This window comes from Primulina eburnea, chromosome 17, assembly GCF_022965805.1.
Source record: "Primulina eburnea isolate SZY01 chromosome 17, ASM2296580v1, whole genome shotgun sequence".
Classification (NCBI taxonomy): Eukaryota; Viridiplantae; Streptophyta; class Magnoliopsida; order Lamiales; family Gesneriaceae; genus Primulina; species Primulina eburnea.
This window is the reverse complement of record NC_133117.1, coordinates 28,325,863-28,342,206: the sequence shown is the minus strand read 5'-3', so window position 1 is coordinate 28,342,206 and position 16,344 is coordinate 28,325,863. Positions and strand designations below refer to the sequence as shown.

The window sequence follows — 16,344 nt, the reverse complement described above, 5'->3', positions numbered from 1 at the left end:
GTCATATTTCAGTTTTTTTTTTATCTATTGTGTCATATCTGAGTTTTTTTTATTTATAATTTTAGCATTTTTTCGACATAGTACTGATGTAATATCGATGTGTATAGTGTTACATTAACAATCTCGATAAAAAAACTAAAATTAGCAATAATTGAAAAATACATAACTAAAATTGAAATTTTATAACATAAAATAAAATGCTGAAATCGCAGATTTACCAAATAAAAAAAAACAAACAAACAAATTTTCTTGTTTAATATTTAAATAAAATATAATTTTTGTACAGAGCCATATCTGCATGATACTTATTGGATTGGGCTTCAGCTGGCCCATGCTGAGAAAAATCTATCACCAAGCCTGCAACCTTTTCTCTTCCATTATTCTCTACCCAAGCAATTTCGAAGAAATCCCAGGCCAAGTCTCACGTCGATTGCCTTCGCAGCAGCATCACCGGAGTCTTGCGAGTTATATCAACAGCCTTCGCCGCTCCGTCATCGGAAACCCATTTATTCGCTATCCATAGCCGCCATAGATGATGGCTTAGAATCGAGTAGCTGACCCTTGCCCTCGAGTTCAGAGGTAAAAAAGATGAAAAATGAACATACTAATCCGTCCCTGGCTTGGTTTAATTTTCCATCTAGTCCCATTCCTCTGCCTAATTTCAATTCAAATCCTCTGGTTCTAATTTGTACCATGTTCTCGCAGTGAACAATAGCAAATCATAAATCCAAATCGAGGCCCGAGGAAGGAAGCCAGACGATCTCGTGCGAGTAAGTCGAGGTAATCCCAGTGGGCGAAACATAACGTGGGTTCCTTGTTAGTTTATAGATGACCAAAAACCGAGTCTTAGTTCTTGAGTTTTTCAAATGCGGTCTGTGTACATTGTTCACATGTGTGAATGAAGTTCTTGTGTTCTACAAATTTTATTTCCAAAGATTTAACATTGGACTCGTTGGGCACAACACTGCAAAAAGGGTTTTTTTTTCCTACGCGTCATTTATTTGTGTGACCAAAACACGATAATTGAATTGCCCTTGTTTACAGATTGACTGTTCTTATTGTTTTCTAATTGGTGCGTTTGTTTAATTCCTATTTATTTTGATCGTTATTTTAGTTTGTGGTATCTAGAATTCTTTGATGGGTATGAGCAAAACCGAAGTGAATTTAAGAAAGTTACTTGCAGCCACTCCACAACAACAAAATCAAGCAAAGCTCTTGCATGTAAGCTCGCCTTCCTCTCAATCCATTGCTATATAGGCCATCATAGCCTGATAGTTTGCACTTCTGTCAATTGAGTTTCAAATATTTATGCTTAATCATTTAATATTAGCATTGATTCCTCTTGAAAATTTACTTGTTATAACATGATATTCTGCCTTAATCTACTGAGCGATGTGTGGTGTTTGAGCTTCTAACCACCTTTGATATAGTGTCTGAGTGCTCGCATTTCAGTTTTGTTTTCATACTAACATGGAAGCCATTGAAGTTTTTTAAACACCATTTTCTTTCTGTAGTATGTAGCCACTCTAAGAGAGCAATTGGAACAATTGGGAGAAGAAAGGGGTCCTGAAGGATTGCCAAGGTTGTTTGTTTTTTCTCTTGGGATATATCTTATTTCACATCACATTTTCTTGATGTCGTCGTGTATGCAAAGGATTTGTAACTTCTAATTATGTGAGTTAGAATTAGATTGTACTCTTATATTGGACTTATTTCATGTGTTGATCAGATTTTTTTTACTCCTTTGTATAACTCGTACATAATTCTTGATTATGTATAACTTATCTTCATGGATATGGCAATTTACGTCCGAAATAACAGTTTGAGAGGTGGTGAATTTTAAAACAAATTATTTTAAGGGGTACCTGGAAGAATTGATCTGTCGTGGCTATTGAAATGAATTACTACCAACATCCGCATGTCTAAGAATTACTGTAGGATGATGGGATACGTCATACGTCGTTGGACTCCGGCATCAGTTCTATGAGAACTCCATTATGTCATTGTTTGTACCGTGGCTCATGTTCACATTACATGCTAGAGTGAAATATATGCGCCAAATACTAAGAGGCGAGTGAAACACCCTCCATGATGGGCTTCCTTAGGTGCTTGCTTCCGAAGAGGTGGGCAAAGTCGTGATCCCACATCTATTCCCCAAGCAATTCGAAGAGACTAATAAACCTTAGGTGCTCTTTCACCAAGAAAGTTAGCATTTTGGGTTTGGGTTATGTTCTTAGATTTATGGCCTAACAGTGTAATTGGTGTAGACTTTGTCAAACAAAATTATTCATGCTCTTCATTCAGAAAAATTACATTCTGTTGACATGCTCCATTGCTTCTTCCTTGATGTTAAACTTAAATTTGAATGCTTGCATTCCTTTGATTTTATTGTGGCTTCAATTCTAACTCTTCTTCCACGCTATTTTACAGAGTTTCAAAAGGTCAATTAAGAGAATATTCAGAGAAAGTTGAAGCTATAGCAGCAAAGTTAGCGGAACCTGAGGTATATTTAGTGTGAGTTGGTTCCTTGTATTTATTCCCCTTCAGTAGCTCTATGAAACATTGTGTAGGTATTTGAAATCTCGGCGGAAGCTTGAAAATGCATGTTCTCAAATATGATGATATCATAAGATTTGTTAAAATTTTAAATCCACAGCTGTTAGTTACAATCAATATACTGATAAATATTGACTATGATTCTTTAATTTTGATGCATATTCCGACTAATAAACATAGTTTTATAATATGATTACTCTCTTTTTACAACATTGACATATAAAGTCACTGCACACTGAAACCAATCGTGTTTATAAAGTTTGAACTCTTCCTGTTTATGTTAATAATTTCTAACTACTCTTCTTTACTTGGCAAGTCTGAGTCCAGTGTAGAGGTTCCTCAGCTGCCTTCTCTGAAGACTGATACTGACGAATCCCCTTCTAAATCAGAGGAAGGGAGTGTTTATACTCCCAGAGGACTGAGGAAGAGATTTGTGTGAGTGAAATGGGACATCTGTGGTCATTGTTATATGTTTAATATTTCTGAAGTCGATGTTAACTGATGCAGGCCCCTGTCAGAGCATAGGTCTCATGATACTGTTGAAGATAATAATTCAAGGTCAATCAAATTGGATGCTGCAGCACAGAGTCATATTGAGAAACACCGGTATCTTTTCATTTTAGTATTTTTTTGGTCATAAAGTGCCGTATATTAATGCAATTTACTTAACTAATATCTAAACTGTTAACATTTGTTTGAGAACTTGTATCAAATATCAACGATTTAGCAACTACGCATAACCAATCATTGCAGAGTTATGCTGAGTATGCTTTCAGATATTGTCCCATTCCAACATTAAAAATTCACAATTACTCTAGCTTTTTCTTATATCCAGTAATTTGATTATGATAATTTTTTTAAGTAAACCTTGACTGATTATTCCAGTATTTGTTTGTCTGAACACTTTCCGTTTTGTTGTGACCATTGTTCGGTTTGAATAAATATGCTTAGGCACTTAGGAATTCGAAGGTCATTCTGGTGTTCAAAATGCAAACAAGTTTTACAAGTACAACAATATCTAGAACACATCTTGATCAAAATCAATTGAGAGGGACACTAGGCCGGATTTATATTTTTGACTGGGTATTCTGGATGTGGTTGAAAATCATGCAACGGTGATAAATATTTTATTTAGGTAATCTGAGTCACAAATTTCAGTCTTATCTGATCTTGATTAATGGTTTGCCTTGTCCGGTCTCCATCCATGTTATATCTTTTTCTTGGTCTACTTTATCTGCTAGTTTTTAAAGTTCTAATAATTGTATCCATTTTAGAGCATTGTCCTTGTTGCAGATGTTTACCTGCAACTTATCATCTTATTGTTTTTCCATACAGAATACTTCAAGAAAATTTGATCGATGAAATGGTTCTTTTGGCAAGGAAACTTAAAGAGAGTGGTCTTGTGATGAGTCAATCCATCCAAAACACGCAGAAGGTGAGTTTGAAATTTTACTTGCTTGCCGTTATTTTCACCATTGGCCTTTGCAGAAAGCAATCTATTCTCTTTCACCCATGTACCGAAATTGTTATTAAGAGCTGTTGCATTTGATCCCCCATGGATTTTGAAAGGAATTTTATTCCTTGACATATTTCCTTTTTAATAATTTCCTTGTTTAAAAGATCTTTTTTGTTTTGCCTTTCTAGACATATTATATGATCTCGTATAGGAGCTAATATAGTCACCGATAATATCTTTAAGATAGGTTATAATCTCTAAGATATGCTATCATTGATTCAAAAGAGTTTATTTCTTTATAAAATTGGTTTTCCATATTTTATAGGACTGTGAAGACAAGCTAGTATAAATAGGAGAAGAAGATATGGAAAGAAAGAGAGACGGGAAGAGACGCATTCGTACGAAGAAAGGTTTTCTGAGTGAAGCAATCTCGCGTCGTTGACAAAAGTTTCGCTGTGAAGTGCTGACAATATTTGAAGACAACACCTAATCACTGTTTTGATTAGTGTGTTGAGTTTTGAAGATTTTTCACTTCTCAGTTGATGCATCCGATATAGTTTTGTTATACGGTTTGTTAGAGGTTTAGGATGCAATTTGTTACTCATCTTTTTAAGGGAGTTGTTTGATTCTTTCACTAGTATTGGTTTTTGTAAACGTACAAGTTTTTCTAGTGAATTATTTTTCCCTGAGGCACCGCACAAGTATTTTATACTTGTGCATAATTAACTGACTCGTATCTCGTATTACTATTATTCCAGTTACATGTTAGTGTGTTAAAAATATAATTTCCGCTGCATGTTGTTGTGGGTGTTACAATACCTACGCACAACACTTACATTCTGATACACACAACATTCACCTTTGTCACGTTCACATCGAGAAAACGGAACTTTCAATTGGTATCAGAGCCTCTACTTGACGCTACTAAGTGAGATCCTGTTTTGTTTTGTTTTCTCAGAGTGAAAAAGGATTATGGAAGCATCAACAAACACTGTTTTTAGACCTCCCGTGCTGGATGGATCAAACTATGCTTTGTGGAAAGTAAAGATGAGGGTCTTTATTAAATCCATTGAGGAAAGAGCCTGGCAGCGTGTACTTGATGGTTGGAGTCCACCAAAGATCGACGATATTGATGGAGACACTCGGCTCAAACCTGAAAGTACATGGACAATCGATGAAGTGCAAACTTCGAACTTTAATTCTAAGGCTCTCAATGCTATATTTTCGTCTGTTGACACAAGGATGTTCAATTTAATCACCAACTGTATTTGTGCCAAAGAAGCTTGGGATATACTTCAGAAACATTGTGAAGGATCTGAGAGTGTGCGGAAAACTAGGCTCAGGATGGTGGCATCAAAATTTGAAAGCTTGAGAATGGATGACAAGGAGTCTATCCTTGAATATGATAGCCAGCTGAGACAATTGTCTAATGAAGCTCACAGTCTTGGAGATCCCATGACAAATGAAATATTGGTGAACAAAGTTTTGAGATCCCTTCCTGAGAAATTTAATGTCAAAGTTTGTGCAATAGAAGAATTGAAAGATACTTCAAAAATCAACCTGGACGAATTAATGAGCTCTCTCAGAATTTTCGATATGAATCTTGACCTACAAAAGAAGGATAAAGGGAAAACAATAGCACTTGAAGTTTCAACTGACTCCTATGATGAGATCCTTCAAATAACTAAAGAAGTGAGTGAATTCTGATTTAGGTGAAGACTCTATCTCTCTATTTACTAAGAAATTCGGTGATTACTTGAATAAAATGAGAGAGAAGAAGAAAGTTGGACAGAAATCAGTGTTGCCCAACATCACGTCTTCCGTAAAAGCTCAAAAGTTTACTCATATGAAAGGACAATTTCGAAAAAAACACGAAGTGCAAATCCAATCAAATGTCAGAAATCTCGATTCAGTGCAATGTAGAGAGTGTTCGGGATATGGACACTATGCCAATGAGTGTGCCAATCGACTTCGAAGGAACAAAGGCATGACTGTCACCCTGAGTGATGAAGAGTCTGAAGATGATCAAGAATCAAATGAATCTGAAAATCACACATCGTTATCTGTTGTGACCAAGGAGAAACGCTCAATGCAAATCAATCCTTTGGGTGTTGCCACAGGTGCTGCAATACCTGGCCGCAACACTTCTTCGAATTCAGTATGTCTTAATTCCACAACTCTTGGGGAGTCAAGTCAGTCTGAACCCCCAAGAGGTAGATGATGATGAAGTCACTTTAGAAAGCGTGCAGACAATGTACGAAGAACTGTATGAAGACTGGATCAAAAGAACTAAAGGAAATGCAATTCTCCTCAGAGAGAACGCTGAGATGAAGTCACAAATATCACGACTTGAAGTAATCTTGAGCAAGAAAGATCTGGAATTATGCAAAGTCAAGGAGGAACTTGGAGAAGCAACTCAGATTCTCACCAAAATGAATTCAAGTTCATCCAAACTTGATTCACTTCTGATGATTGGAAAAAATGACAAAGCCGAACTTGGGTATATGAATAACCTGTTTGAAATTGGAGAATCTTCCAATACTGAGAGAAAACCAACTGTCTTTGTCAAAGGAAGTGATAAAACCTCGAATCCTACACACCCTGAAAGAAGTGTTCCACCAAGAAGGCATATGTCTACCAAGAAGTCCAAATCCAGAAAACGCCACTTTATCTGTCACTATTGTTTTAGACCTGGACATATCAAACCCTACTGTTTTAAACTGAGAGATGATTACAAGAGATGAGAATCTGAACAGGTGTTGCCACAGGTGTTGTATAACACCCGGCGCAACACTGCCAACAGAAAACCGACGGTAAAAAAAGTTTGGGTACCAAAGGCTAAAATTCAATGTTTTGTTATTTATACTTCATTAAAGACTAACATTGCAGGAATATGGTACTTTGATAGTGGCTGTTCACGCCACATGACAGGTTCTAAAGACCATTTGATTGACTATGTTGAACTGAGGAGTAGTCATGTGACGTATGGTGGAGGAGCTAAAAGAAGAATAGCTGGCAAAGGGACGTTGAATGTTGATGGGCTACCCACTTTACATAATGTGCTCTATGTAGAAGGACTTAACTCAAACTTGATAAGCATAAGTCAACTTTGTGATGACGGTTTGCATGTTAAGTTTGATAAAGATAATTGTGAAGTTTTTGATAATACTGATACGTGTATTTTGACAGGTACAAGGTCTGTGGACAACTGTTATCAACTTGGAAAGAACCTTGTGTGCAATCATTCAAAGGTGAGTGAATTAAACTTGTGGCATCAAAAGTTGGGTCATGCAAACTTCAAGACTTTAAAGAACCTTGGTAAGTACGATGCTGTGAGAGGTATGCCTAATTTATCGTCTGAAATTCTTTATGTTTGTGGTGCATGTCAAAAAAGTAAACAAACACGTGTTCCCATCAAGTGTTGCAACACTTTGGGACAACACGGTGTCTTGAACTCCTGCACATGGATCTTATGGGTCCAATGGAAGTGGAAAGTCTTGGAGGTAAGAAATATTCATGTGTTTGTGTGGACGATTTCTCTCGTTTTACATGGGTAAGCTTTCTTTAAGAAAAGTCCGACACTTTTGAGGTTTTTAAGAAATTGCATGCTAAGATTACTAATCTACATGATATGAGGGTTGGTAAGATAAGAATCGACCATGGTAAAGAATTTGAGACCTCTCACTTCATTTCTTTCTGTGAAAAGAGAGGGATAACTCATGAATTTTCGGCCCCTAAGACTCCTCAACAATATGGAATAGCCGAAAGGAAGAATAGGACATTGCAAGAAATGGCCAGAGTCATGTTAAGTTCAAAGAATATTTCAAAACGATTTTGGGCCGAGGCCTTAAACACCGCATGTCACATTTCGAATCGTGTGTACTTAAGAAGTGGTTCTACTATGACACCCTATGAAATTATCATGGGTAGGAGGCCAAATCTGAAGTACTTTCATGTTTTTGGGTGTGTATGTTATGTTTTGAATGACAGAGACCATCTTGCTAAGTTTGACTCTAAAAGTGATAAGTGTTTATTCCTTGGCTATTCATCCAATAGTCGTGCATATCGCATGTATAATCTTAGAACAAGAACGACTATAGAATCTATTAACGTTGTTTTTGATGATCTTGCAGATTTAACGGGAAAAACAATCGAGAATGATGTTGATGGACTCCTGGATACAAGTGAGACACTGCCTAACACAGATGTTGCACCCGGTGTTGTAACACCTGAGACAACACCTGCACCGGCAGAATCGAAAGATGAGTAAGGAGAGAATTCTGAAAATGATGATGATGTAACCAATGAGGGGATTGACATTCCCAGTAAGATTCAGAAAAATCATCCTTCATCTCAGATCATTGGAGAAACATTTGGAGGAATGCAAACTAGAGGAAAGGAGAAGGTAGACTATCGGAAAATGATGGGACTTGTATGCATGACTTCCGTATACTCTCAGGTAAGCCATTCTTGTTTTGTTTCACTCATTGAACCCAAAACTATAAATGAAGCCTTAAAAGATGAATTTTGGGTTGATGCGATGCATGAGGAACTTGAACAATTTGTTAGGAATGATGTGTGGGATTTGGTTCCCAGACCTGATAATGTGAATGTTATTGGAACCAAATGGATTTAAAAAAAAAAACTGATGAATCTGGAATTGTTGTGAGAAACAAAGCAAGGCTAGTTGCTCAAGGGTATACTCAAATTGAAGGAATTGATTTTGATGAGACATTTGCCCCTGTTGCTCGGATTGAATCTGTTAGACTTCTACTTGCTATTGTGTGTCATATGGACATAAAATTATATCAAATGGATGTGAAAAGTGCCTTTTTGAACGGCATCTTGAAAGAGGAAGCTTATGTAAGCCAACCTAAAGGATTTGAAGATCCACACCACCCGGACCATGTCTACAAATTGAAGAAGGCACTTTATGGACTTAAACAAGCTCCACGAGCATGGTACGGTAGGCTCACTGAATATCTGCTCGACCTAGGCTTCAAACGAGGTGAGGTTGATAAAACCCTTTTCATTCAAAAGTCGAAGCATGATATGCTTGTGTGTCAAATTTATGTGGATGACATCATCTTTGGTGCTTCTTCTCAAAAGCATGTTGATGATTTTGTTACTTGTATGTCTACCACATTTGAAATGAGCATGGTAGGAGAATTAAGTTTCTTTCTTGGATTGCAAATCAAACAAATGCATGATGGTATCTTCTTATGTCAATCCAAGTATGCTAAAAATTTGGTAAAGAAATTCTCTGCCGAGAACACTAAACACATGAAAACTCCAATGTGGTCGACTGAAAAATTGTCCAAAGACGATGTTGCTGCAGGTGTTGACCACACTCAGTATCGCAGCATCATAGGCAGTCTTCTTTACTTGAGTGCAAGTCGTCCCGATATCATGTTTAGTGTATGTCTATGTGCTAGGTATCAGGCTGATCCTAAGGTCACGCATTTAAGAGCTGTCAAAAGAATTTTGAAATATATAGCTGGAACAGTTGACTTAGGCTTATGGTACACCAAAGAAACAAACACCAATTTAGTAGGTTTTAGTGATGCTGACTGGGCTGGAAATCTGGATGATAGAAAGAGTACTACTGGTGGTTGTTTTTATCTTGGTAACAACTTGGTGTCATGATATAGTAGAAATCAAAATTGTGTATCTTTGTCCGCTGCTGAATCCGAATATGTTGCAGCCGCTAGCTGTTGTTCACAACTTTTATGGATGAATCAAATGATTAACGATTATGGATTCAACAGTGACACCTTAATTGTATACTGTGACAACTCAAGTGCAATTAATATTTCAAAAAATCCAGTACAACACTCTCGAACGAAACACATTGACATTAGACATAACTTTATTCGAGATTTAGTTGAGAAGGGTATGATTCGGATGGAATTTGTTGGAACTGAGAACCAACTGGCTGATATTTTTACAAAACCATTGGATTTTGAGAGATTCTCCAATCTTAGGAAGTCTCTCGGCTTGTGTGTACAATGATCACTCACTAATGTTGTCTTAGGTGTTACAACACCTGTGGACAACACCCAGCATGCATGTGCATTTTATTTTTAGGGTGCTAGACATATTTCATTTATCCTGTTTTGTGTGAAGTCTGTACAAGTGTAGGTTACTGAATGGTGTACTCTCAGTGGAGAATCAAACTTTCTATCAAAACTCTTTAAGGTGTGATGTATGCTCAATCTAAGTCATTATGCTGCTTGCATATCGCATAATCTTGTCCTATGTGGAAAACGATTTAGAAGGTGAAAAACAGAAAAGAGGAGAAAAATAAAATAATATGATTAGAAGAAAATGGAAAAAGCTACCTAGAGGAGTCCAATGAAGACCGTTCTTCTAGAGTGGGAGCTACCACTTCTAAGTCAAAATACAGATGGAAAAAGCTACCTAGAGGAGTCCATTGAAGACCTTTCTTCTAGAGTGGGAGCTACCATGTCTGAATTAAACATTCTCAAGAAAGTTTGAGTCAAAACAGTGAGTGTTGCCAAAAGGTGTTACCAACACTTAAGTACAGACAGATCACAGTTTGATCACATGTGTGTGTCTTTGATTATTGATCATATTATAGGCATAAATTTAAGTCATTCATACTGCTGTTATGTGAATTTATCATGTCCAGTGGGCTATCAGTTATTAACTCATGAAAAACGAAGAAAACCCTAACCGACTTAATTTTGAAATTTCTTGATTTCTAACTGTTCGTGGGGTTAATTTGACGTGGGGTTTATACTGCCTGACATTTTGAAATAATGATGTCACCATCTCAGAAAGTTACCGTTGGAGTAAAAACTGGTTTGGAAAGATGCTGTAGTCGCGGCTCATCAAAATGTTACCGTTGTAGAGGTGTGCTCAAGGAATTAGTGATAAATAGGGAACAAATTTACTGTTTAATATTCTCTCTCATATTCTAAAATCTCATTTACCCTAACTATTTTTCGCGCACATTATCTGTGATCTTCATAAATTTCTGTGTGTCTCGAACCTCCCTACGTCTTTGATCATTAATTTTGCAGATGGCTGGCTTTGATCCACAAGACATTAGAAGCGAAATGACCGCAAGCATGAGTGGAAATTCCCCTGTCACAACACCCACAGCAGAAATCGATGTTGAGGGGATGGAAATTGTGGGTGTGCCTGAAGAACCTATGCCGCTGGAAATGATTGCTCCTGGTGAACCTGGGAACGAAATTAATGTCGAGAATCCACCGGATTTTGCTGCTATGAACAAAGCCTTCCCCACAGCTCCTATGAGCGAAGGTCAAAGAGACAAGCAGGATTCGATCCTGATCTTGTCCCTGTCATGAAGCGACGGGCGTCTGTCTTCTCTAACATTCTGGATCCCGATTTCTCCTCCGGAGACGACTCCAACGATGAGGATTTCGAGTTGGTAGCTCGTCCCAAACCTTCTGTCTCTGCAAAGGAAACTGGTTCTACGTCTGGAGCCCAAAAGCAGCACCCAGTCAAGGACACTCCAGACGTTGCAAATGAAAGCATCCCTGATGAGGCTGAGGAGGATGAACAATCTCTGGCTGAGTTCCTTGCTCAGCTTAAAAAAGATAAGGCAGCCAAGAAACAAAGGACTCCAGAGGAAGAACCCGATTCAGAAATGATGAAATAATTCGAGCAAAATCAGCCTGGCGCTTCTGAAGATCCCTCCTCCTCGTCTGTCTCTGATTTTGAAACTGAGAAACAAGGTGATGATGCATATGAAGACATTGACTCTGAATCTAGCGAGTCTTCTGAGAGTGTTGCTGCTGCTGCACCGGGTGTTGAGGAAGATGTTGACAACACCACCCACAACACTGACTCTGCTGATTATGATCTCAGTAAGTCTTTATCTCCGAAGTTTTACTCTGAAGAGGCCTTGGCATTGTGGCCCCTATTTATTCATCGAGAATTGATTGAGGAGAAAAACATTGATTTTGATGCGTATGGAAAGCATAATTTGATCGAGTTCTTGAAGAACCGACGGCTGCTATTGGAACAGGGAGGGCCTCTAACTTTGGACAGCTCGTTTTCAAGACTGCATTGCAGTATGCTGAGGGTGATTTTAAGAAAACCAAGCTGCCCTACCCTTCGCTGATTTTTGGAATCTTGGAATCTCAAGGTTTCATCTCGGATATTGATGAAGATCTCTGCCCTGTTGGAGATTCCCTGAAGATCTCACCTGCTTATTTCAAAGGGAACCGAAAAATTGATCTGCCATGGCTGGGTTTGAGTACTGCTGCAGATGTTGACCACACTGCTGAAACAACATCTGAGCCTATGCCCGATATCTCTAGTCTGCCCCTGACACCTCCTACTGGTTATGTTACATTATCTCTCTCCTACATTCGTGCTCAAATCGCATATGGTCGACAACAGATTGATAATGCTAAGAAGACCATCGATCATTACGAAAATCAAGTGGCAGATTACGAGCTTTTACTCGCTGCGAGTCTCCATTCTGGACAAAAAGGGGGAGTAGATGACACTGCTGGGACGAGTGGAGCAAAAATGACTGCTGATGATGATGCTGACAGTAGTGATGGACACTGATTTTTGTGGTTAATGTGTTTTAGTTCATTCTGTTCCTTAGGTTGCTTTAGCTTTAATGTGCTTTCATGATATTCTGACTTTGGTGTTGTTCTGTTTCTGTTCTGTTCTTAGTTTCTCCTGGGTATTGAATTGTTCGATGTTATGATCTGGGTGTTACAACATCTAAATTACAACATCTAACTTACAACATTTTACTGGGTTTGTTTTCAGGGGGAGTCAACTGAAGTTGGCTGAATAACTGGTTCACTAATCCAGGGGGAGTTACTATTTTTGACTGGTTTTGTCCAGAAAGGCAAAAAGGGGGAGATTGAAAGGAATTTTATTCCTCGACATATTTCCTTTTTAATAATTTCCTTGTTTAAAAGATCCTTTTTGTTTTGCCTTTCTAGACATATTATATGATCTCGTATAAGAGCTAATATAGTCACCGATAATATCTTTAAGATAGGTTATAATCTCTAAGATATGCTATCATTGATTCAAAAGAGTTTATTTCCTTATAAAATTGGTTTTCCATATTTTATAGGACTGTGAAGACAAGCTAGTATAAATAGGAGAAGAAGATACGGAAAGAAAGAGAGACGGGAAGAGACGCATTCGTACGAAGAAAGGTTTTCTGAGTGAAGCAATCTCGCGTCGTTGACAAAAGTTTCGCTGTGAAGTGCTGACAACATTTGAAGACAACACCTAATCACTGTTTTGATTAGTGTGTTGAGTTTTGAAGATTTTTCACTTCTCAGTTGATGCATCCGATATAGTTTTGTTATACGGTTTGTTAGAGGTTTAGGATGCAATTTGTTACTCACCTTTTTAAGGTAGTTGTTTGATTCTTTCACTAGTATTGGTTTTTGTAAACATGCAAGTTTTTCTAGTGAATTATTTTGCCCTGAGGCACCGCACAAGTATTTTATACTTGTGCATAATTAACTGACTCGTCTCTCGTATTACTATTATTCCAGTTACATGTTAGTGTGTTAAAAGTATAATTTCCGCTGCATGTTGTTGTGGGTGTTACAACACCTACGCACAACACTTACATTCTGATACACACAACATTCACCCTTGTCACGTTCACACCGAGAAAACGGAACTTTCAGATTTGTTTATAGCCCCTTGCCAGACCACAGTCGGCCTGTGATTCACCATTTATAAAATTCACATCCACTTGGATCGACGGATTCATTTATATATTTGTCTGTAGACTGTAGATACTAGACTCAACAGAGAAAGCTGTTGAACACAGCCTAGCAAGCACTGGACAAGCAAATACTCGGGCTATGGAGGTATACTCTCAGAGTTTGAAAACATCATGCTTCACGTGGCTACTGATGTTTGCTATGACATGTATTTTCATTATGGTTGTGTTACTTATTCGTATTACTTGAATCCTGTTCAACTTTATTTTGGCGAGTTTTCATAATCGTTTACGTTTTTAGATTTGATATATTGTCTCGTCGTTTTTCATTTATATGTGGAAAATTAAATATCCAAAATAATGACACAATTCATACATGAGTGTGGGTCATATGAGATCGGACGGCGAAAAAAAGTTACATCTTGGAATACTCTGACGCACACCAGGAGGGAATGGAAATCCGGTCTGTACCGCGGGGGCGTCTCCAGTTTTTCATTTAAATGTGTAGATATCAATTATTTGTATACAAAAATAAATTCGGTATATTCAGGCGAAAACAAGTCCGTGCAACTGTATGTATCATTGACAACTATGAGTTACAAGAATCTAATTTTTATAAAAAGACTAACTAGTACTTAAAAGGCTATGTTTGGATAAGTCAATTAAAAACGTTTTTAGTGTTTTTAAAGTAAAAAACTTAAAATATGCGTTTGAATAAAATTTTTGTAAAATGCTTTTTAAATAGTGTTTTTTTTTTTTTAAGAATAGATATTTTTTTATGTTTTTACATATGAAGTCAATTATAGAAATCAAAATATATTATTTTTTAACTGTAAAGTATTTGTGTTATAGAATATTTGTTTAGACGTATATTTGTGCTTGAAACAATTTTCAAAATTTTTTATAAAAAAATTGTAAAAACGCTTTTATAAACGTTTGGACAAGCGAAGTTTAAAGCTTGTATAAACACTCTGAAACAACTTGAAGATCCTTGTTGTATGTAGATCTTGTAAGATAGAGGGAAAATCAGACGTTATTGTTCCAAGAGTAGGTCTTTTTTGAGACGGTCTCACGAATCTTTATCTGTGAAACGGATCTACCCTACCGATATTCACAATAAAAAGTAATACTCTTAACATAAAAAATAATATTTTTCATGTATGACCCAAATAAGATATTCATCTCACAAATACGACCCATGAGATTGTCTCACACAAGTTTTTGACTTGTTCCAAAGGTTATCCAATGATTGGTATTTCTTCTTTGTTTATGGGTTTACTGAAGAAATTATGGATATGCAAGAACGAACACCTATTTTTGCATGGGTAACATCGAATTATCCCAGATACAGTTGGGAACCTAGCTTTCACAGGATGACACGTGGCTTGACAAGTCTTCTTGTATCATTTTTTGACAGCGGTAATGGGAGCTACTTTGCCTGCTAGAAAACTTGGTATATAAAAAAATTAAACTACTCCATAAATATTGCATTATATATATAGTAGGAAATACAAGACACACACGTCAGATTTCTTAATTTCTGAAAATCCATTTCGAAACACACCCCCTATATAGCTTTTGCTATACCGAAGAAAACTAAAATTCTCCTTCCTCAAGTGTGCATGGATTGAAAAACAATAAAAAGGTCTATCTATGTATTTGGTTGGATGCATGAGTGTTAAATTGATGAAAAAATTTACATTTTTCGGTTTGGTAAGTTACACGTTTTTCAATTTTGTCGGGCAATTCATAATTTTAGAACGCGTGTACTAATTTGATTTTTTCCACAAAAATGTTGATATGGCCGGTGAGGGAAAATAATGACCGAAACACCAAAATTTGCTGACAATACGTCGAACATTTATGAGATGTTTTGTCAATTGTGAACAAAATCAAAAGTGAAAAATATATAAGTAATAAAGATTAAAAATGTAATTATCCATAAATTAATTAATAGGGTGACTGGCATACTAGGAAAAAAGACAAAAACTTGTGTGAGACGGTCTCACGGGTCGTATTTTGTGAGACGGATCTTTATTTGGATAATCCATGAAAAAGTATTACTTTTTATTGTGAATATGGGTAGGGTTGACCCGTCTCACAGATTGGGATCCGTGAGACGGTCTCACATGAGACATACTCAGGAAAAAATATATATTGTGAGATGACAGGGACCAACATGAATTAATGAGACTGATGGTTGACGTTTGGCCACTGTCTTCCTTTATCCCATACCATACTAATAAAACGCTTTCACTAAAACATACCCTGTTCCAGCTTCTCATCTTCCCCAAAAAAATACCTATTTTGTCTACCCTTTTCCACCTGTACGTGGTGGCCGGGCTCTAAATATTCGATTTTCTTGTCTTTGTGATTATATTCCATATCTACGAATCTTTCTATATATATATGTGTGTGTGTGTGTGTGTGTGATATAAAAACTTAGTTAAATGAGCAAGCTCCAAGTATATATTATATTTTCTTGAAAAAAAAGAAGCCCATATAACAAAATAAAAATTTTGAGGAGCTCTTTTTGGTCATCCCATTGATAAATGAATATTGTTGTAGACCAAAAGTTAGTGGATCAGTCATAAAAGTTAGATGGTACTGAAATGCCCAAGACTCG

General features: G+C 37.0%; 1 protein-coding gene across 1 annotated transcript; it reads left to right on the top strand.

Moving 5' to 3' along the window:
- The first annotated feature begins 351 nt into the window (after window positions 1-351).
- LOC140818560 (uncharacterized) lies at window positions 352-14,081 on the top strand. The gene is made up of 9 exons (XM_073178558.1): window positions 352-464; window positions 738-770; window positions 1,129-1,221; window positions 1,515-1,582; window positions 2,431-2,503; window positions 2,873-2,991; window positions 3,064-3,162; window positions 3,892-3,991; window positions 13,792-14,081. Exons 3-9 carry the CDS (start codon window positions 1,138-1,140, stop codon window positions 13,966-13,968), a joined length of 720 nt encoding a protein of 239 aa, XP_073034659.1. The 5' UTR covers window positions 352-464; window positions 738-770; window positions 1,129-1,137; the 3' UTR covers window positions 13,969-14,081.
- The last annotated feature ends 2,263 nt before the right edge of the window (window positions 14,082-16,344 follow it).

What these genes read in the sequence shown, in the direction of transcription:
- LOC140818560 (XM_073178558.1), top strand. Translation starts at nt 1,138, where the DNA reads ATGGGTATGAGCAAAACCGAAGTGAATTTAAGAAAGTTACTTGCAGCC. An exon ending in GGTCCTGAAGGATTGCCAAG is followed by an intron (nt 1,583 to 2,430) that starts GTTGTTTGTTTT and finishes GCTATTTTACAG; the next exon opens with AGTTTCAAAAGGTCAATTAA. An exon ending in AGTCATATTGAGAAACACCG is followed by an intron (nt 3,163 to 3,891) that starts GTATCTTTTCAT and finishes TTTTCCATACAG; the next exon opens with AATACTTCAAGAAAATTTGA.